The sequence below is a fragment of the Octodon degus genome, unplaced genomic scaffold (assembly GCF_000260255.1).
Source record: "Octodon degus isolate 3935 unplaced genomic scaffold, OctDeg1.0 scaffold00044, whole genome shotgun sequence".
NCBI classification, from domain to species: Eukaryota; Metazoa; Chordata; class Mammalia; order Rodentia; family Octodontidae; genus Octodon; species Octodon degus.
This window is the reverse complement of record NW_004524620.1, coordinates 9103672-9127281: the sequence shown is the minus strand read 5'-3', so window position 1 is coordinate 9127281 and position 23610 is coordinate 9103672. Positions and strand designations below refer to the sequence as shown.

At 43.1% G+C, this 23610-nt stretch overlaps 1 protein-coding gene across 1 annotated transcript in view; it reads left to right on the top strand.

The window, feature by feature from the left end:
* The window catches only part of Ttc39b (tetratricopeptide repeat domain 39B), a 49057-nt gene extending 29751 nt beyond the window's left edge, over window positions 1–19306 (top strand). The window contains exons 12-18 of the mRNA XM_004631719.2: window positions 117–278; window positions 840–931; window positions 2277–2403; window positions 5524–5632; window positions 9658–9775; window positions 12005–12121; window positions 15176–19306. Of these exons, the coding sequence (XP_004631776.1) occupies window positions 117–278; window positions 840–931; window positions 2277–2403; window positions 5524–5632; window positions 9658–9775; window positions 12005–12121; window positions 15176–15266 (816 nt within the window). The 3' untranslated portion in view covers window positions 15267–19306. The remainder of the gene's footprint in view (window positions 1–116; window positions 279–839; window positions 932–2276; window positions 2404–5523; window positions 5633–9657; window positions 9776–12004; window positions 12122–15175) is intronic.
* The last annotated feature ends 4304 nt before the right edge of the window (window positions 19307–23610 follow it).

Below are 23610 nucleotides of genomic sequence, written 5' to 3'. Positions count from 1 at the left end.
TGCGCTCTGGGTCTGATTTTGTTCTTTTTGTACACAGTGTTGTATGCATTTTTCCATGTGGCTGTTATGTCCTTGTCTAATAGCTGGATGATGGGCTTTTTTCAATTGACTTACAGGCACAAGAGATATTTCGAAAATGCATTTCAGTTCAGGAAGAATGGAAGCAGTTTCACCACCTCTGCTACTGGGAGCTGATGTGGATCAACGTGTTCCTACAAAACTGGATGCAGGCATATTACTATTCCGATCTCCTTTGCAAAGAGAGTAAATGGTCCAAGGTAAAGCGTGGTGCCTTCTATCTGCTAGTAAGGACCTGAGATGCATGTTCAGCAGTGTGACGTCGGCACTCTTCTCTGCATAGAAGTAGTGCTTTTCGGGGTACTTAGTAGTCCAGTGAGCATTGACTGCTTAGTCACGGGCACAGTCTTCAGCACGGCATACTTTAAGAGCCATCCAAAGAATTTCTAACGCAGAGATTTTATTCTAAAGAGGAACTCATTTGTATTTACCATTGTTACATATCAGTATGTGGTCTCGATACTTTTTGTAGACAGACTTTTTGTGATAATTAAAATTAATTTGATCCATTTGTGAAACATTGGGAAGAATGAGATAACGATCTTTTGTTCATTCTGCTCACTTTCTCATCCTTGAGTATAATAGGAAAGTGTTCTAAATTAATTGAAAGCTGTTATCCTCATTTGGAACAGACAGTAAAATTTTCTTTGTATTTCTTTAACATTGCATCACACAAAATCTGCAAGAGTTAGAGATTGTTTCTGATTTGCACATAGAAGTGTCGTGTTCTTTATCACGCTCCTTTTCTTTTTCTCCTCAAGGCAACATATGTGTTCCTGAAAGCTGCAATTCTGAGTATGCTTCCAGAGGAGGACGTGTTAGCAGCCAATGAGAATGTGGTGACCCTGTTCAGGTAAGCGGGACACCTCCTGCAGTGAAGACGCTGGCTGTAGGAAGATGTACGCATGTGTCTTCTTTTCTGTAGTGCTTTCTTGCTTTCCTTTCCTGTCTCTTTAATTTCTCTACTTAATTGATGTACAAATCCTTAAAACAGTATATTTAGCTAAGAGTCAAAGTGTCACTGTTGAACAGGATTTTGTCTTTTAAAATTTTTTGATACCAGGACTTGGACTCAGGACCTTGCACTTGCCAGGCAGATGCTTGTGCTGCTGAGCTACATCTCCAGCCCTGCAGCAGAATTTTGTGTGACTGGGAATTTTGTGAACGCATTCTTGTTATTATTATTATCATCTAAAGTTTTACTATGGAGGTCTTACTACTGCAGTTAAGCTGAATTTTTTCCCTCATGGTTAATCCTCTTTTCTCTCAGTGATGTGATTAGATTTCTCACATCTTTTCTTACCAGCCTGTTTGATGCATCATAATATGCAGTTATGCAAGAAAATATCTGCTGTAACATGTAATCTTCTCATCATACTTCTGTTTTAATGTGCTTATAAATTTCTTTTTCTTTCAACAATATTGGGGATAGAACCCAGGGCCTCAGGCACACTAGGCAAGTGCTCTACGCCAGTCTGTTCGCCCACATCCCTTATGAATTTCATAATGGGATTCCTTACAGTTTGAGAAGTTTGTAAGTATAGTACATGTCATGCGCTGATTGCTTCTGAAATCACCTTTACTTGAGAAACATTTTTCTCAAATTATGCATTAATTGATGGTTATCTTTTGAGTTAGATTATTCTATAGATCTGTGTCAGACACTAACCAGAAATGTACCAGTATGCTTTTCTGAGTATCTACACTGCAAGTAAGTACTGCTTTTTAAAGGCAATTGCCAATTTTATGCCAAGATTACCTGGAATGTGCTTTATAGACGTAAGCATTAAACCCATTAGAATGAAGCATGTCAGTCAGTGGTAGTCACGCGAGTGCGCCCCAGGATCACATGCAGGCCGTATCAGAAGCCAGCTTGCTGCCAACTTCGAGGGCCTGGGGTAGGACCCGAGAATGCTCAGCTCCAGGTTCCCAGGTGTTTGGGTGCTGTTCATGTGCCGCAGTATAAGAACCCAGGTGCAAGCAAGCCGTGTCTGCCGGCGGGCGGTAGTGCTGCACCATGTAACCCCGTACCGCAGGAGGCTGAGGCAGCTTGGGCAGCCTAGCGCGAGCTTGCTCAGAGAAGGAAATGCAAAGGGATGGGCGTACAGCTCAGACGATAGGCCCTGGGTTCAATCCCCAGTACCACACATGAATGGACGTGTTCACCAACCTTTTGTTGGGGCTGGGGATCTTCACAGACAGGTGGATGGCTTGAAGCAGAGAATTGCCGGTAAATCTCTCCCTACTGAGAAGTTTGCTGTGAGGAAGGCTCGGCGCTACTCCCCCTCCCTGGCTGCCCCCGTGAAGCTCGTCTTGCCAGCCCTGGTACCTGCTTTGATTTACTGTTTGCATGTTAGAAATAAATCACCAGCTTAGAGCCGCAGAGAGCATGTTACTGAGCGGCTGATTAACTCAAAAACCATTCTAGGTTTCCTGAGGTAAACATTTATAAAAAAATTAACAAATAATTAAAATTATATCCAAGTTCATTGTCTAGTCATAGACGTTATGATAAAAGCTGTTTGAACCCGGCTGTCACTTAGTTCTTATAACAACTCTGAATGCAGTCGTGGTAGTCCTTTTCACAGAAAAGGGCATTCAGGCAGAGGGAGGTGAATCTGACATCCCTGAATTTGAGGTGAATTATAATGGAAGCTGTAAATAGAATTTTACCTTCTCTAGTAGCCATATTTTAAAAAAGTGAAAGAGAGCCCAAAATAATTTGAAGATTATATTTTGTTTAACCCAGTGTGCCATTTCAACAAATACCTTTTCAACACGTGTTCCGAGCTATTTCCCACCCTCCTACCTTGGGCCACCCACCTCCTGGAAGTGCAGCGTGTCTTCCACTGCTCCAGGGTCTCAGGGCTTCTGCTGCCCAAGCCCACGTGGCTGGTGGCTGCTCTGCCACCTGGAGCCCTCCGCTAGCCATTCCAGGCAAGGCCTCTGTGAAAACTATGATTTCAACAAAAAATTTTCTTAATAATGTCTTCCTTTAAAAACACTAAGTAGGGGTTGGGGATGTAGTTCTGCAGCACAAGCACCTACCTGGCAAGCACAAGGTCCTGAGTTCGATTCCTGGTACAAAAAACCCCTCCAAAACCCAAAAAACAAAACACTAAGTTTATCAAATTACTAGGCGTTTTCAGGGACTTTAGTTTTTGTGAAGGTAGTCGGTAAAGAAAAGCTAGTCAGTTAAAGCCAACGTCTGCTGTCCTCTTAAGACTTAAAAAAAAAAAAAAAATCTCCACAGTTTAATCATTCTCTTTTGATGGTTGTGTTAAGTTTTTCTATTTTTCACTTTTACAAACACACTACAATCAATATACTTTTTTCCATTTATATATACTTCTTTGGGGAAGATTTTTAAAAATAGAATTCCTGGTTGAGGATTTTTTTTTTTTTTTTTTTTTTTTTGCCAAACTGGGGATTAAACTCAGGCCCTTGCGCTTTCCAGGCAAGCGCTTATTCCACTGAGCCTTCTACCCGGCCCCTGTTTGTTTATTGGTACTGAGAATTGAACTCGCAACCTTGTGCTTGCCAGGCAGGTGCTTATGTCACTGAGCTATATCTCTGGCAGGAGTATATTTAGGTAGATATTGCCAGATTTGTCTCCCAAAAAGATCTAGCAATTTAAATCCGTACCTACAGTGTTTTATTCCTCTAATTTTCATTTCCCTTGTAGGTGCTGTTGAGCATCTTTTTCATGTGTTCATTTTAATTTTTGATTTGTAACTGTTGCTCATGTCTTTTCTTAACTTTTCTTGCTCCTTATTTTGTTACGGACTTGCAGAGCTTGCAAGCATTCTGTGAGTACAGAAGATGCCGGTCTGACAGGTGTCCGATGAGCGCCGCCTGCCCCTGGCGCCTTGGCCCAGCCGTTCCCCACTTAATGTCCCCAGTTCCAGAGAACACTGCCTGCAGGCCAGGCTGTCTGTGACTCTGACTCTGACAGAGTAAGGCGAAAGTGCGGCTGCTGTGCTGTCCAGTCGAGCACAGATGAAGGGCCCTGGGCAGGGGACAGCAGGGACCAACTAATGGGAAGACGCTGCCGCCCCCTTACCAGTTAGCTTCAGTTCCACTCTTCATTCATGTCAAGCTGAATTTCGCTGGGAAAGTTCTTCTGTCTCATGTAACTTTCCAGACAAGTGTCTAACGCACCCAGTTCTCTGCGTGCACTAGTGCTTGATACCAGTGTGCACGTAGCTTTTCCTGCCTGGGCCACTGGCGGCCTTAAGAAAGGTCTAATTTGACTGTACTTCCTTCCCCAAGTGTTGCTGGGAGAGAAACAAGAATGGCTGGAGGTGGTGCTGCTCAGGAATTCACCGCCAGTCTGTGTTCTTAAGGTCTTAGCCATGCACTGGCCTCTTTCTGATAGAACAGCCCATCAAGAAAAGTATTTAAAAAAATCATCACCATCAACTTTAAAGGATTCCAAAGTGGATATTCAAAATACCCAAATGGTATTGAATTGAACCCTTTTTCTGGTCGTGTAAGAAGTTGTCCCTTGTAAAATGAACAGTAGGAAATTGCCCCACGCTGGGATCTTAGCATTCGGTGCTGTACAGTGAAGTTATTGCTACCCTGCCTGGACGTGGCTTCCTCATTCCGACTGCTTCCCTTAAAATTCATTTACTCCCAAGAAGGTACTAATTGCCCTGCTTAGTGCTTGCTCTTCAAATATAAACTGCACTGTCAGGAGCATTATAAAAATAATTTCAGGCAAAAGCACATTTGCTTTTGGTCCAAAAAAAATTCTCATCTGCGAGTCCATTAAATATAATCTGCAATGAGAAATCATTACATTTTCAGAAGCTGTCATTCAGCCATATGGCCTTTAAATGAGTGTGTTCTGTGCGTATTGGTTTGCAGTACTGGACCAACACATGTTTTTAATGGTATAAAAGGACCTGGGCCCAGTAAAATGCTGCAATGTTCATTTCCAGTGATATGCTTGGAAACATTTCATATAAACAACTGGCAGACATTTAAAAATATTTTCTTTTATTTAAAGGTAACAAAAATTTATATGTAATAGATTTGTTCAGCATCAGCATAAAGTGTATTAGCTTCATGTGTGTGTGCGCCTGGGCATGCGCACGTGCTAGGCACGTGCTGACTGTCCACGGAGTGACATCCCAGCACTGCGTTTACTTTTTAAATATCTGTATTCTGTTTCAAAAAGAATATAATACTAAGAAATACTTAAATATTAAAAGTGAATCAATTTTCAGTAAAAACATAAAATGTATAAAAGACAAAGCATATAATCTAAAGAATGGGAAGTTATATCACTAAGCTCCAGATGCAGTGAAGATGCAGTATCTCTGTGGAGTCTTGACATCCCTAGCAACCGAGGCAGAAGGGGCCTGCGCGGTTGCTGTGGTCATCTAGGAGGGTGCGTAGACTAAGTAACCTTGATGGCTTTTCGTTCTTCCTCACTAGGAAATGATGTATGTGTGGAATGGCTTTTCGATAGTGGGGAAAAGGAAAGACCTTTGTGAAAGCCTCTTGGTAACCGTTGAGAAGGCCGAGGCAGCTTTACAAGATGAAGGTAAGTATGGACAGTAAGCAGCACCCTTAATCTTCCTTTTCCACGTGCGTGTCCATGGCAGTTTCTGTCACCATGAGGACTAAAGAGCTCGAGCTGCAGAGTCTGAGCGTCGAGGTGAAAGAGGAGTGAGTGTTCTGTGTAACGCGTGGGTGTTGGCAGCGGGGTGCAGGGGACCCTCACCACGAGCACACCGTGTACCACCCTTTGTGTATGACACCTCCAGCGTGGACTGTGCCTAAAGACAGAAGGAGGTCGCAGGTTAGGGACTTAGGGATGGAGAACTTGGGAGGGAGCTGTGGTAGCTGAAGGGCACAGTGACTTGTTGAAGAGGGGATGAAATGTTCAGATGAGTTGCGGTGGGGGCTGCGCTACTCTGTAAATGTACTAGACACAATTGTGTCCTTCGAGACTGTGAACTGTATGGTGTGTGAATTGTGTCTGAGGACTTAGGAGAAAGATGAAGGGAGGACGTCAGGCCCTGAGGAGGGAGAGCAGCGCCGGAACATGCGCGTTTGCTTTTGGCTCTCATGGGCTGTTGCCGCGTGTCTGGTGGTTCCCCAGGCACGTGCTCGTGTTCAGGGTGGCAGAGGTCCTTCCCCAGGTGACTGCAGGCGGCTGACAAAGCAGAAGGAAAGCCAGGCTGTCTGGGTCTGGGGCGAGCCCTGCAGCCTTCAGGCCCTTGGGGAACTATTTTGAAATGGGGACGGCGTTGGGCTAGTGATACCTAAACTTGCTTTCTTGCTCTGATATGTCTGATTCTGTTTTTTCCTAAGAAGTTTTATGTTTTGGTGCACTGCCAGCAGTAGTAGCCTTTGCTGTGTTTCTCATCAGTGCCAAGTAATTTAAATACGCTCCCAAGATCATGGGTCTTTAGAGAGGTTCTGACCGTAGGAAGAAGTACAATGAAAACGTCTGTGGTGATGAACCCAGTAAAGGGCACAGAAGCCCAGGAATGGTTCGTGCAAACCGTTGGCAGGTCCCTCAGTTTGCTCGGCATGGCCCCCCAGAGGGCTTTACACCCTTGAATGTGGCCAGGGAGTAGGACTGTTTTTAATCTCTTTGGTTCTGATGACTTTCTTAACAAGCGGAAATACTTAGTGAGACTTCTCTTTACACTTACTTTTTTAAACGCAACATTATCATTTTTAGGTATAAATGGGAAAAGGTCGCCCATACTTTTCTTTTGTAGCACAATTTAGAATTTTTGTGTCTTCCATCTTGGCTTTATTTTTGCAGTTACAAACATAGGGTGTCTGTATATATACCAGTCTGTCCTTTTTTCCTTTAAGACATGAATGTTTCTGGTTTTGGTAAATGGACTTTATAAATTTCAAAAGCTTCATAGCATTCCATGGAGGTAACGTATCATAATTTAATCCATCCTTGAGTTTTGTTGGATATTTAGACTGCTTTTCCCATTTAAAATAATCCCAGCATCAGATTTCATCAAGAGAGGCATATATATATATATATATATATATATGAATGGAAGTTGGATTTATGGCCTTCCTTGCTAACTGGCTCAGGGTTTCCAGACCAGCTTGCCAAAGAATCAGTTAGAACAAAGTGGGCAGTGCAGTTCTGTGACCACAAACCCTTCTTCCTCTTCTCATGGTCATCGGCATGTCCAAGGGAAGAGGTGATCTACCCCACTGCAGGAAGCGTTACACACACGGTTCATCTGCTGATACGGGGTGAATAATACCGCCTTCTCATACTAAAAGTAGCACTTGAAGCCAGACCTGGCCTGCTTCGACCTTTTAGCAGTTTATCTCCTGTCCTTCAAATTAGGGGAAGCAAGCTCATACGTGGCAGATGGGTGGACGTTGTGAACTGGGGTTGCATTGGCTTCTGCCTGCTCTGCACCCCACGGTTCAGATGGAATGCTTTTACTTCTAGCTTTGGCAGATGGGTCTGAAGTGGGCCTCAAGATGGTAGAGGACAGGACTGCTCTGCTCTGGCCGTGCTCTGGCCCTTAGGGCTAGTCCCTGAGACAAAGGACAGAACTCTGCCTTGGTACCATGCCCAGAGTCAGGATTTGCTGTGCCTGTGGTGTTTCACTTGAATTCTAACTAAATTTCCTGAGTATCCAGATGCTGGTGCAGGGTTCTGCTGCATTGCCTGTTTGTGGAAGTTAATTTGCTTGGTGAAATTATGTAACAAATATAACTAAGTTACATGAAAGGAAAAGTGCTAATGCTTTGATGACTTTTCACTTTGTAAATCTATATTCACATCTTTTCTTCATTCATTTCGGTTAATTTCTTATAAGTTTGTAATAGGTTTTTTAGTAGTTCGGCCTGCAAACTTCCCTTTTCCTCAGCCTACCCACCAATTTACTGAATTTGCCAGGTTTCTGTGATTCAGCTCTACTTGGATAGCATTATCATGTAATTTTCTTCTAATAAAAGCTGGCAACTAGAAATCCTCATCTGTGAATTCTTTCATGAGGTTAAGAATCATGATAAAGCATATATATTTTTAGGGAAAATGATCATCTGAAAAATTATGGTCTAAGGGAACAATGCTTTTTCTTTTAAGGTTTTTAGGGGAGTGTAGATTTAAAAGAAAAACTCATTTGGCATATTCCTAGCTCAAGCTTTACATAAGTTACATGTGGCTTTACAGCACTGTGTCTGCTCCTCATCAAAAATCTTTTGGTGAGCAACAGAATGTTGTCATAACACAAACTGTCAATTAAATGTTATGCGCAACTCAATAGAATGCGTGAAAATGACGCTAATAACCAGCATCCAGGATGCACTCTCAGGGCTTTTGATCTAGCCTCTGAAAGACATTCCTTCTTAGATATATATGTCAACAAACATCCATAGTTTTAAATATAGATGAATTTGGGGAGGTTAAAAACTATCCTCAGTAAGTAACAGGAAGAGGGTGTGGTGCTGGTACCTGATGTTTCTTAATATATTACCTGGCAGTACTTGCTAGAGGTGCATCTCAGCTGTTTTCTTGTGGTTAGCTAAATAACAGTGAAATTCTCAGAGATAAGCAGTTTACCACACAGAACAGCAATACGTGTTGCTGGTGCTTTGGGGATTTGTATTAACATGGGAGAATTTCTTTTTGAGGGCCTTCCTTAGTTCCCTGGCTGCCGCTCCCCCTGTGTCTTGCCCTGAAGTGTGTGAATTAGCATTCTTGAAGTGACTTTCTAGTTGCATGTAACTTGAAAAGAAAGAAAAGAGGAAAAACCTTCAGAAGTGGCAAATGTGGAGTGACCACCTTTGTCAGATGTCGCACATGGTGTTTGGCTTGAGCTGTAGAAGGCAGAGAGTTGTTTTTAAAAGAGAAAAATGCTGAAAAATGTATTTTACTTTAAAACTCACATGCATTTAAAAGTTTGTGAGGATTTTACATGCTTTTCATGTGTTTCAGAGCTGTTTTGTCTAATTTTATGACATAATTTCCCCCCAAAAGAACATAACCTGGGAGAATTGATAAGCTGTAAACATAACGATCTGGAGAGGGCGTTCGCCTTCCTGAATTTTTAATGGGAATAAGGCCATCTGCTTCTCCATATGGAAGTGTTACTCTCTCCTGCACTGAAGCCAACACAGTTAGAAGCAGAACAACAGGAGGAGGCAGCTTTCTTGTGCTTCCTGGCTTTACCTTTTATAAAATGAATAAAGCTCTCCATTTAGAGCTCAGAATCCCTGTTGTTATATCTAAGGTTAAAAAACTCGGAGTGTGATCACTTGAAAAAAAAATTTAAAAAAAAATTTAAGTGGATTCCATGATACAGTGGTATATTAATACAGTAAATTCAGCATTTTTTAATTTATACATAATAAATGCTAAAAATATTTTTCTTATTTTAAATGATCCCCTTGAAGTGAATAGGTGTTGCTTCGTAATTAGGATTTTTAAAGTATTTTTGGGCTAGGTGTAGCTATCTCAGTGGTAGACCATTTACCTAGCATGTGTGAGGCCCTAGACTGTGTTCTTAGTACTGGAGAAAAAAGGAGAAAGCAAACCTCTTTCACATTCTGTGTTCTTGTTTGTTTAAGGTTTCAGTGATTATTCTATGGACGATGAGTGCATTGTGAAGCTACTTAAAGGTTGCTGCCTCAAGAGCTTACAGCGGCCCTTGCAAGCTGAGCTGTGCTTCAATCATGTTGTGGAAAGGTAAGAGCAAGCAGGCAGCATCAGCCCGAATGCAGGTCCGGGGAAGCATTCCAGGACAGTGGTAGACGATGCTGTTAGCGATTAAACAGCATCGTCTCCTTGGTGTGACCAAGGAGAAACCAGGAGTGCTTTCTTTATTCTTCATGAACAAAAGTGTAGTCTAAATGAAGCATGCATTTCTGCAGTACTTGGTGTTTAGAGATGAATTCATGGCCTGGCTAGCAGGTGCTTCTCCAAAGTGGCAGTGCTGTATTGAGCCTCTGGCACTATTTCAATTTATGCGTTTAGTTTTTCTTAATCCATTCAGATATCCAGCAGATATTTGAGTACCCATGGTATGTCAGAGACTGTGCTGGGTCCTAGGGGTTCAGATCTGAGTGAATGTGACAAGCACCTGCTTTTTAATTGGCAGAAGGCATTCTTCTGTGTAGACCTTTTTTTCTCCCCAGTAGCAGTGATGATGTCATACTCCATTACTAATCATGGAGTTGAGTCGAGCAAGGGTCAAACATCTGGCCCTCTTCTCTTAGTTGCAAATGAAATATCTCAAGGCCAGAGAAGTAGGCTTCCGGAGGGAGAAAGGCTGAATGGTGGTGGGCAGGGACATTGGTGGCACTGTAGGTTAGGGAGATTGTGCGCTCTCTGTACTCAAAAGGTCCAGTTGATGATGTGAGCCCAGTGACAGAGCCCTTACTGTCCTGAGTAAGCTTGAGGTAGTTTTTCCAATCTAAGCTAGATTTAATGTAAAATCTTATGATTTTTAAATATTGGTGCACAATTTTTTAAGACACTGTGCAAGCTAAAAAGACAACAGCCATAGACTGCAGTCAGCATCCTGTTGTCTGTAGTGCCTCTCATTCACAGCCTCCTATCTGCTCCTCCTGACAATAGTAAGGGGCACACAGGAGGACTGGTGCTGGTGTAAGAAGAAGAAAAAAGTAGTGCCGTTTCCCCAAATAAGGGATACGCTGTGTTTAGTAGATATGTTCAGGAAGTGTGTTCACCGTTCTGTTTTCTTGGTGACTTTATAAGAACCAAAAGGCCAGTCAGAATCATGACCCATTCTTGCTGTTCATCACATTTACTAAATCAGTGAATTATCTGTTCACATGTTTTGTGATTTTAGATTGTGAACTCACTCTCACTGGGGTTTTATCTTCAGATTTCTGTGTCAGTATTGAGAAAGAGTCTCTAAAATGTAACTTTATTTCCACCAAGTGTCCTAAAGGCTTTTATATCCCTGGACAACTTTCATATTAATTTCATTGCTTGTAGCTCTTAGATTATTTGGACAATGTAAATTTGAATTGCAACTTACTGGCTATCGACTTCCCAAGAAATGTGTTGGATTCTCCACCCCCCATCCTCACTAAAAGTACAGGCCAGAGAGACCACTGTCCTGTCTTCTGGAATACTGCTGTAGGTGCTCCAAGACCCAAGCTTTAAACAGAGACTGAGTTCCAGCCACCTGCCCAGGGCCTCATCTCCTGCGTGGACATTGGGGTGCAGGGCTCTGCCTGCCTCAGGTGGGAGTGACCCCAGGATTCAGCCAGCTTTGTCCCACGTACCTAAAGTTCTGGCCTGTGTTAGGTGTAGCTCTGTTTTGTCTTATGTTCCCCAAGCTAAGTGGTGCACTTGAAAGTTGTTATTCCTACTTTTTCCAGAGTCTCTAGATGTTTATAGCTGAGCATTTCATAATGAAGCCAAAAACAAAACCATTATGATCTTTTCAAGCATTGTAAAACTTTAAAATACAAAGGGGATAACTTTAGAACAGTGCAGTAATACTGCTTACAGATGCACTGAACATACATTCAGAAAGGTGGTGGTGTCACGTTGAGGATTGTTCCTGGAAGATCTGCATGTATTCCGTGAACAACCACCTGTACTATATTTAGATTAAGGAATAATGATTAATATATTAAAAACATACTGTTGCCAGTCACGCTAGTGATGCCTGTGAACCTAGCACTCAGGAGGCTGAGGCAGGAGGGCTGCTGTGCATTGGAGGCCGCCTGAGTTGCGTAGTGGGACCCTGACTCAGACAACAACAGCAACAACAACAGAAGCACACTGTTTATGCTGTAGTTCAGAACTGTGTAACAGCAGCTTTTGTTTTGCTGGTAATGGGCTTAAGGATATGCTTGTTTTCTCAGGAATGAGAAGTTTTGGACAAACAATGTGGTTTTTATTCTGTTAAGATTAATTGATTTCCGTTTGCTCTTTCAGTGAAAAGCTGCTGAAGTATGACCACTACCTAGTGCCGTTCACTCTATTTGAGCTGGCCTTTTTATATAAAAGCCAAGGAGAGATTGACAAAGCCATAAAGGTCCTTGAAACCGCAAGGTAAGGGATGAAGACGCCTTTCCTGGCTGTTACAGAGTTAGGAGTGTCACTCCAGAGGGACACGGAACACTGCAAATTTTTTTTTTTTAAGGTATTTTTCTTTTTTTATGAAACACAAAAAATCCATGATTGGTCTCTGGTTCCTAGTAATAAGTTCGGTCATGTTTTCTCACGTAGTATAAATTATATTTTAATGCAAGATTGCACTAAGACCCAGTAGGTCTTAAACAATGTTACTAAATAACCATAAACCCCAAATGCAGCAAAGGTGAACAATCTTCATAGTGCATTTTCACCTGACTGAAGCTGAAGCTGCTCCTTTTGGATATTTTTCCACTTCAATGTGGGGTAGATTGTTAGGATTTCATTATGTGGATTTTTAAAAGAAAAGGATTCTCTTGATTTTTTCCACAGTTCAGAGTTGGAAATCATACAGTCCAGGGATGTTTTTAAATAACCAAATGTTCTTTAGTAGATGAAATCTCTCAATGCAACTGAAAACTGCAACATTAAAAAGCCAGTATAGAATTCATAATTTTATTACCTTTTCTAATTTACAAGTGTTTATACTCTTGGGTTTGCTATAATTGTGCTGTTTTCAACCTGTTAGTGCCCCACCCTGTGAATATTCTCTTTTTCTGTTCACTGTGGAAGATTTCAAGGGTTTTTGTCATTTCTGGTAGACAGTGGCTCTTAGACACTGTGGTCATGGCCCAGCTGGGTGAGGCAAACACTCCATGTTCTGTTTGCTTTGGGCACTTCATGAAGTGGAGAAAGAAGACCATCAGAATTCTAGGTTATAAATAGTGTAGTTGTTCATGTCTTCAGATTCAGCAAATACTCAGTGGACGACCATTGTGTTAGATTCTAAAGGCTGTTAGAGAGGCAGCTGTAAAGTGAATAGCCAGCATTTCTGCTGTCTTAGCCAGAAATGAGATAATAACCAAACAGTCAAGAAGAAAAATAGCAGTGCTTTGTGTTTTGTAGAAATTTATATGCTCCATAGAAGGGTACTTAAGTGTTACTTTAGATTGGATTGGCTCTGGAAAGTTTCCTTGAGATGACACTGTACTGGACAATTGCATAATTAAAACTGGCTTTGAGACAATCATCAGAAGTCACCGTAAAGGGGCAGTGAGATAGCTCAGCTGTCTAAAGCACCTGCTTAGGCAAGCTTAGGCAAGCCCAGGGACCATGGTTCAATCCCCAGCACCACGTCCAGCACGGGCTGAACCAGCCACAGAAAAAAAAAGTAGTCATAAAACTGGGTGGAGAGCATTCCTGCAAAAGCCACCACTGGGGGACCTTTGAATTGTGGGTTTGAACCATTAGGTTGACAATGATATTTTTACTGAGTTGGGAAATACTTAGAAGAACAGGGTGGAGAAGGAAAGAAGCATGTTTCTCTCTGCACGCTGATGCTTTGAGATTGCTCATAGGTTCCGGGGTCAAGGTGGTGAGTTGATAGATACACGCCGAGGAGTTTAGTAGAAGGATGAAGACAGGAGATTCCAGAGTTCCCAGCACCAAGACAGTGATACAACCGCCACGCTTGATGGAGCTGTTTGGGGAGGGTTGTAGAGCCCGAGGTGAAGGTATCGCACAGTGCCTGGGGTACGCCGTCATTTTGGAGGCTAATCAATAACATTAAGATTAAAGTTTTATTAACAAGATTAAGTAGAATTAGGAAGACATCTAGGGAAACCAAGTGATTGGAAAAGGTAAGAATGATGAGTTACGACGGCTGCAGGAGGGAGCTCAGGCACATAGAAGGGACACTGGACGGAGTGGTAAGGAAGTTGTGGGGACTTGGACAGAGGCGAGGAGAGGTGTGGCAGCTACTGTCGGGACACTTTCGGGATGTGCGCTGCATAGGAAGTGCAGCAGCTGATAGCGCAGAAGCTGGGGGACGGCCCAGCTGAAGGCCGATTAAAGGTGTGTGTGTGTGTGTGTGTGAACAGTCACTTTGAGTGTGTTTGTCAAGCAAGAGGATGACCAAGATTTTAACGAGAGCATCAATGTATCTTCAAATGTGGACATTGGAAAATGAGTCCAAATGCTGTTGTCCCAAATATTTGGGCACTTTCAGTGCATTAAGTGCACAATAAGGTACGATGAAAAAGTGAAAGACTAATTATTCCTATTAAAAAGTAACCAAAAGCCACGCTGACCCAAAAAAGTGCTGAGAATACGAACTTGTGCTCTCTAGTAATTTGAAGAATGTTACCTGCAGTTTCCCTTTTAGCTTTGCCAAAATGGGTGGCCAGATGTTTAAGAAAATAGTTGGTTACAGTCTTCGGTAAGCTTTATAAGATCTTAACTTTAGTTTATGAATAATACATTTGCTAACTCATCTGAGTTACTAGTAAGTAGCCCTTACGTCTGTTGAAAGTGAAACACTATAAGAATAAGTGTTGTGGCCATGGAGAAGGTTCGCGCCTCCTAGCCCGGCAGAGTAGGAGAGCGGGGAGCAGAGTCGAAGCTGTTCGTGTTGCTGAATCTTACAGAAAAGGAGGTCAACATGAATGCTGTAAAATCAAGTTTTAAAATAATCTTTGGATTTCTATGGCCTCTTCTGCTATGAAATTGTTGGTCAGACCGTTGATATTTGCATGTGAGAATTGTGATGTCACTAAATAGTCCTGCCTTTGTTATAATTGTTTCGTGAGGGTTTCACAGTGTTGTTTCCTTTTCTGAATGGTAGATCATACTCATTTTTTGTATGAGGCTGCCTTATTAGCCTCCAACTCACGGAAGTTAAACCATGTAAGTGTTTCACCAAGCTTGCTAGGGTTACCTCCTGACCTCGGTGTTTATGCGTGGTCTGGTAACAGAGCAGGATGTTCCTACTCAGAGGATGTCCTGTAAGTCACCACAGGAAGCTTTCGGAAATGCAGACGCGGTGCCTCATCTCCCCGTTGGAAGCACGCTGAGGTGCACTGGCAGGCATATGAAAGTTGAAAAGTAGTCAAGGAGGCCGTGGAGAGTAAGGGGAGGGGGTGGCCTGCTGCACAGAGCAGTGTTGACCGCCAGTGTTGTTGTTGTCGTCTGCAGAAACAACTACAAAGATTACTCGTTGGAGTCCAGGCTGCACTTCAGGATGCAGGCGGCGCTTCACCTCTGGAAGAGACCCTCCTCCGAGTGACCAGAGCAGAAGGATGGGCCTCCTCATCTAGTGCTGCGTCCACTCTAGATTAGTTCTCTGTAAAGTGGACAAGTGATCTTGTGAATAAGAGACACCAAACTAGTTTTAACTGTCAATATTTTCTCTCATCTGAATGGTTTATTGTTAGTCTATATAAATTTTTTTCTTACGGAATGCCATTTAGTAATATCTAGAAAATTCTTATATTTGCTTCTCCAAAATGAATTTCATGTTAATTTTTAATGGGGGAATGAAGAAGTCTTTTAAAAGACCAACAGGTACAATAAAGTCTAATTAGGTTATTTTTTTATGTGGAAATTAATATTGTTTAAGTAGCAAATGGCTGAGGTTGAGCTGGTTTTAAATTTGTTGGTCAAACTCCAGAGATATTTCATTGCCTATTGCTTAAATCTCAGAAGATTTAAAAAATACCTCCTTCAGAGTAATTTAACAGTGAACTCCCAAGAACTGAAAAAGAACTGAAGGCGTGAACTGGATTCGGGTAACATATTTCACAGGTTAAAGTGAACTGTATTTGTCAAAGGTGATAAATACCAAATGATGGAGTTTTTACTATTTGTGTTAGATAAAGTGACACTTTTGAGAGACTGTCTTATTTTTGAATGTACTTAAATATAGTAAATAGCAAAATTTAAAAAACCCTGTATATCTAAAGGGAGGAAAAGTCATAATTTAGAGATTATCCTAAACTGTAGTGATAAGCCCTAAAATGTATACATTGATTATTTTTCTTATAGGAAGCAAAATTAAGTTTCTGCTACTTTAAATGTTATGTAAAATATTGATAATTTTACTCTTGGAGATTGGTGAGGTCTCAGTTTGTAACCTCTCTAGCAGTGTGATGGGTCCTAGACTAGATGCACTTCCTTTCCTCGGAGAGCAGAGTCAGGGCCGAGCAGGAAGAGCGCTCGCTCCATGCAGTCCTGCTCTGCTGCCCGTGAGCAGCCAGTCGTGGCCTGTGGGTCCTTTCTCCGTCTGCTTTGCTGTATTTTCCTAATCTGTGGGGTGGAGAAGAACAGGTGGCCTTCGGTGGCTTTCCAGGGCTCTCCTAGTTTCCTAACTGCGGGTATGTACAGCAGGTCTGCATTTTCAACAGACCGCATTGAGTGTGTAATTCAGACCCTTCCGGCCGCAAGCGAGCTTCACTTTGTCAGTAGCCTCCACCATTCCCGCCACCTTCACGTGTGCATGTTGCCGCTACGGCCCAGCCTGCACCTGCAAGGAGGGAGTCACGGAGCGGCCCTCCCGTTCTGCTTCTGTGAGCTCTCTGCTGTTCTGAAGCCGAGTCTCCCACGTTGTCTCGGAGGCCTCTCAGTGTTTGCAGCAAGAGCCCCAAGCTCCTGGGAGGGGTCCGAAGCACCTCCCTGTGGGTAGTGACTCACCTTTCGGCGCTCGGTTTTCTGAGTGGGGCTAGCGAGGTGCCGCATGGTGCTCATAAGGGCTCTCTGTTCAGCGACGCGCACCCTACACGCGCTACAGAGTACGAGCAGTCTTGTACTGATTATGGTTTTTTGTGCATGGGTTCTAGTAGGAACATACGTTACTGGCTGAATCTATAATCTCTTCCTTTCAGTGGAAGAAGTATAGAAGCATGAGCACCTTTAAGCCTGCTCACGTACTTGGCCCTGCCAGCTCCCCAGCTGATGAGCTTGCTCCTTGCCATGCCCAGCAGTCGCTTCTGCTGCTTCCTGTAAGTTACTGATTCTTGGTCCAACCGAGGAAGTGTTTCCTGTGGAAGATGTTAATGCAGGTGGAGCTGGCGTGCTGTCCCGCAGTGGCCTGGTGACGGCCCAACACGTGCACTTAGCGCAGGTTACAGAACTTGGGGCACAGACACAAGAGGAGATAAATCGAGTGTCATTGTATGTGAGTGATTAGTATGGAATTGATATGTGTGGAATATATGTTCAATAATTATTTTGTGTGCAACTTTGGAAAAAGTATAAATTATTTAGAAGAACTTTGGTAGTTTTATTTTTTAAGGCAGAAATGTCTGTGCTGTTATATACACATTTTTTTTTACTTGGAGTGGATAGTAAAAAAAAATGAAACCATTTAAAGCTAAATGGTTAAAAGACTTGACTTGCTGGTCAGTGACTTGACATAATCAAACAAAAAATTAATCTGTATGACTAAAATTTTTATTTTGTTTTTATTATTGCTTCCTATTTTTATAGTTTCCTGGTGTTGTGGAAAATCTGTAATCTGCCGGGGATTTATGAGTACTGTAATAGCATTCGTGCTATGAATGTTTATGTCTGTTGCTATGGTCACATGCTGTGCTGGCACCATTTCTTGTGACATCAGCTCTCCCTGCACTTCAGACTCCTGCTTGTGATCTCAGTTGCTGTGTGAAGGTGAGCGCCGAGCGGGCCACACTTGGCCTAATCTTTCTGGGGCCTGCATGATGCGTTGGTTTGCTGGAGCATCTGGCAGTGCAGTTTGTGCAGTTCCTGGCATCGTTGCCTTAATTTATTTTTCAGTGGCAAGTCCGTGTTCTGATGGAGCTCTGCTAATGTCAGTGAAGGTCGTGCTTCGCTTGGTAGCTGGGGAGGAGGCAGGCGAGGTAGGCGTGGCAGCTCTCACTTGACAGCAGAGGAAAGGAATATCGCCTTTCTGCCAGCACTGACCTGAGCCAGGACTCAAGCACCCTGGGTGAGCAGGTCTGTGGCTACCAGCCAGTCCCCAGCTCTCATGGATGCGATTTTGAGACAGGGCCTTCCCCGGTGCTGTGTCAGCTCTTGCTGTGTATGTCTCAAGGATGGAGCACTTGCTTCACAGGCATGAGGCCTGAGGTCGACCCCGAGCACTGACAACCAGAACACACTGCAGGAGGCCGAGAAGGGACAAGCGGACAGAGGCTGCAGGGAGGAGAGTCCCAGGTTAGCCAGTGCGAGGCTGAGTGTTCGGCTTGGCACAGGCCGGCAGTTCCATCAGCGCTGGTCAGGACGGGTTAGTGTGCTGTGCGGTTGTCGCTCCGCCCAGGGCGCAGGCAGGTGAATATGCAATCCTGCTGCGATTGGTTGATAAGAGCTTCAAATCGGTGGGGTGACGCCCAAAGAAGGACATGCCCCCTGCAAACCAAAATGAATGCTGCTTCTCTGCTGCTGCATGTGTGAGGCACTAGCAGTCTGTGTAGTAAAGCTTGTGGGGACTCCGCGTCTCGCCCATCCCTATGGACCGCAGATGTTTGTGCTGGTGAGCAGCAGGCGCGTCCACCTTGGATGGCAAAAGTAATCATTGAACCCGGGTCTTTGTGACAGTTGAAAACATTCGGATGTTACTCTGATTAATGCTCCATTGATTTACTTTTTGCTATTTCTGTTTTTTTTTTTTTTTTGTTTTTGTTTTTTTGTCCCTAAGATGTACTGTTCATAAATCATAAGTTCAAATACACTTATTTGAAATGATTTTGTGATTCATCAGGCCTGGCATGGATCTTAGGAAATAACCTTGACCTTTTGAGAGTCTAGATAGTGTTGGTTCTCTTTTTGTCCTGTTCAGTGAAGTGCCCTCCCTGTGCCTGTGTAGCACCAAGACAGCGAGTGGGCATGAGGCGATGGGGAATGCCAAGGCTGCCGTCTTTGTGAGCGCTATGGGGCTTCTAGGGTCCTGCCTCCCAGCGTCCTGGTGTTGACCTGCAGTCTGTTGCCATGAGTTGAGTTCCTAGTATCTGTCTGTGGAGTTCGCCTTTTCTGTTTAAGTGCCCTTATTCTTTCAGGCCATCACGTTCATTCTGTGGATGACTAAGCTCACTGGCGTGTTTACTGGTTTGATTTTGGTACCGGGAATCAAACTGAGGACCTTGTACTTGCCTGGCTCTCACAGGAATGTTTAAATATTAGTTGTACCCACCTCTTCCCTCACTGATCTCCTTGTGTACCACACTCAAAATCCTTACTTTGGTGCTTGCTATTTAATCTGATTTTCTAGACATTGCTTGCTTTTTCACAAACTACAGCTGTTAGGATTGTAGATGAGTGATTCACTTTTGAACTATTAGATTTCATTGATTAAAAACTTCTAAAATAATATTCTGAAAAATTAGTAAAACCTTTTGGTCCCTGTATATCAATGTTTTAATGTTAAATCTCAATTAGCCCAATATTACTGTTCAGTGATTTTTAGACACAACTTGTCCACTTAGAGAATGTAGCAATGATTTATTCAAAGTTATATATTTTATGCCTTTGGCTGCTTATTATTCTTTTAAAATGTGTGATACCTAAGTGACATGCATGAATATACCGAAGACATACTGTGCTTTAATTTTTTTTAGGCGTATCTTGATTAGATACATGTATCGATCCATTTATAAATGCACACGAGACAACTTACTGGTATTAAACAGACCCCGTTGTAGTTACACTGTTCCATCCAGAATGCAGGCTTTTGTCAGCGTCTCCCTCCCCTGGCCCAGTGATGTTTTTCTTTTTGAAGTACTGCATTGCTTGCTGAACCCTGTTCCCGTCCCTCATTGGAAGTTTTGTCTTCCAGCTGTCAAGTGTAGTTCCTTGGGAATGTTAAGCTCAAAGTGTAGCAACAAGGGCACCTCAGACTGCGTTATGAGGAAAAATGTCTTCTGTGTGGAGCGGTTCTATGAGGTCTTAATAGTAAACCTTCTTAGGAAAAAATGGATGGAGTTCATTCCAGTCTGTTGCCGAAACTTCCTGGCCACAGAAAGGTTATAACTGGTCAGCTGTTGAGGTGGCTAAGCAGGTCCTGGCCGAGGCCAGTGCTGGTGACCTGCTCATGGCTCACACGCTGCAGCAGGCTGCTGGCTGCCACCAAAAGCGCTGAAAGCTTCACTGCTGCTGAAACCAACCGGGGCACACGGGCCGAGCTTGCGCTGAGGTGTGAGCTGCTCCCCACGGCGAGCCTCCAGCCTGTAGCAGTGCAGCAGAGCTTTGCACACACAGAGACAGCAGGTGCCTCCGTGTTTAACTCAGAAGAGGGCCCCAGATTGCAGACTTAGAGGGACAAATCAAGGTACGCTAACACCAAACGTGATAGTGGTTGAATATTAATGTGTAATACGCCTTGTATGCTAATCCAAGCGATCTTAAAAACGTAATTTAAATGATGGATTTATGGGTTTCTGGCATATTCCACTGTGGGCTTTTCTTTTATTGGTACTTAAATGTTTTCTAACAAATTGATTTTAATTATTGGTAGTCTTTTGGGTACCATTCGGGGAAAAAAAGAGAAAAAAGAAGTTGGACTTAGTGTAACAGAACTGATAGCCAGAGAAATCGAATAAATGCACATACTAAAGAAAATTACTGTGTCGTCGTCCCCCCCCCCCCCCCCGTACTGGGGATTAAACTCAGGACCTTGCACTTGCCAGGCAGGTGCTTACACCACTGAGCTATCTCTCTGGCTCTTAATTTCATTTTCATAGGAATAATATTATTTTGAAATTTGAAGGTACGACACTTTCTGCCTTGGCCAGTGTACGTTTTCATTCATTCGTATCTTTAATGGCACCAATTGTCCAAGTAACAGTTTGGATGATAGTGAAGTAAGTGATTTTAAGTAATTTTCACTGTTACTTTTCTACCTGAAGTGATTTATTCTTCATGGTGGAGAGTTGCTTTGTATAGAATATGTATTTTCTTTTTAAATTTACATGGAAAGAGAGATTATGGTAAACATTAAATCTTAGGTTGGTGTTAGACGTAAAGGCCTAGGAAAGCAGAACTGTTGGTTCTGTTTAACTGAGGTTTGCAGAAGGGCGACACGTGGATTTCACTGATGTGTGCTGTCCAGAAAAATTATTTAATTCTCAACAATATGTTGCATTCTCATCTTTTGGAAATTCTGTAATTAATTTATTCTTAATTTTTTCACTTTGCTGACTGGTAGTAACAGCTGACTGAATATCAACTGATTCATTTATATATTAATATTTTAAAATATCTTTTTGCAAATATTCATAGAATAGTTAAATTTTTGATGCAAGTTGCTAAATTGTATATAAAGGCAAATGTATATATTTAATAAGTGAGAATTATTATTTTATTACTGAAATTTATTTCCAAAACAAATTTATTTTGTAGGCATTCACTTAGAAAACTTTGTCTCAAAAACAATGAGTAAACCTGTCTTGTAATGTGGCCACCCCAAAACCCCAATGTTAATACCACATGTGGGAGGACTTTGAAATTGTTTGGTGATATTTGCTTTTGCTTTTGTCTGGAGAAAAAAAGTTGGAGGCCTCTGTATTTTCTGAGTGTGAGGTGACCCACTGCGTCCTCAGGGCCACCTGTGTGTACCTCATGGCTCAGTATTCTCTTACTATGATTTGTGCGTCTTATCTCTCTTCTCATTACATTTGAGATTAGTCTCCTAGCTTTCTAACTTTCAGCAGTCACAGTTTCAGAGAACAAAAATAGTTTTACAAATTGAGAGTGTGTGAGTTCTGTGTAAAATGAATGCGTTAGTGACATAGGCAGTTGTTACAGTACCAGACAGTGAAAGAGATTGCAGGTATAGAAGCATCTCATCAATACAGATGAGGAAGAAAGAAACTGTGAACTGGTGAGGTTTTTAATATAAAAATTGTGTTTCCGGTGAATATTTTTTGCTGACTTTGAGTTAATGTTATCACCTATGATTTGTAAGTTCATGCTGACCTAAGAATGTAACTATTCCTGTAGCCTATTTTTATTGTTTATATGTTTTTGGAAACAGATGTCATCTTAGAAGTTGTATTTGGAGTACAAATAAATCATCCCAATGTGGAAGTCAACATGTTTTCTATTTCATTTCCTGGCAATACAGGATACTTTGCATTATTAAATACATGCTTAAGTTGCCAGAATGTTTTCAGGTGTGTATTTTCATATCGCTCTAAACAGTTTACCTACAACTCCAACTGAATTTTATTTAAATAAATGACATTTGATGGAATCCTATAAAAGCTGTGTGCAGCGTCTTTTTTGCTGGCTTTTGTCATGTGGCATCAATTTAAGACTTCCTGCCTCACTCAAGCTAAATGTTAGGAAAGGTCCTCTTTGTGCTGAGTTCTTGGCTGAGATCCAGGCACGAAGAGATAGATGGGGTGCTGCATTCGCTGGGGCAGGTCATTCTTACCATCATTTTATAATCTGGTTACATCCGCTACGCTGTGTCAGGCTGCGGCGTCGCCACCATTCACTACCCAGGATACCGACGTGGCTCTGGGAATCGGGAGGTCTGTTGTGTTGAGGGCAGTGGCTGGGCCGCAAGCGTTATCACTGGCCCTCTCTGAGCCTTGCCATGCCCTCCGTACAATGGGGACAGCTCTCCTATATCACTCAGATCTTGGGGGTCCCAGTCAGGGAGAAAGGTCTGCGAGGACCACAGTGGACTGATGGAACCCGCTGGGTGTGGTTTCCAATCCAGACCCCAGTTCCCGTGCTCGGTTCAGCCACTCCCCTCCAGCCAGTGACAGAAAAGGCTGAGAAAGCCCGTCCAGCCGTGGGGTAGGAAGAGGAGGGAGTGGAGGGCTGAGCGCAGCCTTCGACTCATCCCACTTGGCCCAGGGCCCCTTCTTTCCATCTCATCTTTTCCTTGGTCTTTGGGATGCCAAGCTTGATGGGTCTGTGCCTATATTCATCACAACTTCTGGGGTTGGAAATACCCAGCTTGAACTCGTTACACCACAAAGACTTAGGGGCTGTTTGCTGAAGAGCATCGTGTGAAGTCAGGGTGTAAGAAAGTGGCAGAGGCCCGGGAGAATCGCGGTGCGTGTTGGGAGATCTTTGCACACCGGAGCACGGTTTCTTCTCTACCTCTCTGTCTGCGGCTGTGGAGCTCCTGCTAGCGGGTCCCAGTCAGAGGCCCGTCTGTCACGCCCCATCATTCCAGGCCAGTGAGGCGTCAGCTTCACTTTGTCCTCACCCAGATCCTGGGCTGCAGAGAATCCTCCTGTGTAGCATGAGAGAAGGAAGGGAACAGGGTCCGTGGGGAGGGTCTTGAAAGCACGCGTTTCCTGTCCAGAGAAATCGCAGCTGGTCTAACTTCATCTGGACATGGACATGCGGCCCTTGTGTCTGAGGGACACACCAGAAATCAAAGATAATGCCACCAGCGACTCCTCTCGGGTTACCAGACCTGGCTCACTTTCCTTTCTGCCCACAGAATGCTTCTCTGTCCCAAGGGCTGTCAGCTGCCTCTGTCCTGTAGAGGCCTCCCTGTCTCATCCAAACACAGCTCCACATTCCTGTGCAAGCCAGGAATTCAGAAGTCATTTGTCCTCTGGGCAAAATGTATGTATTGTTAGAATTGAGGTAGGATAAGTGCTTGCCCTCAGCAGACAAATAAGTGCAGAGGCACACAG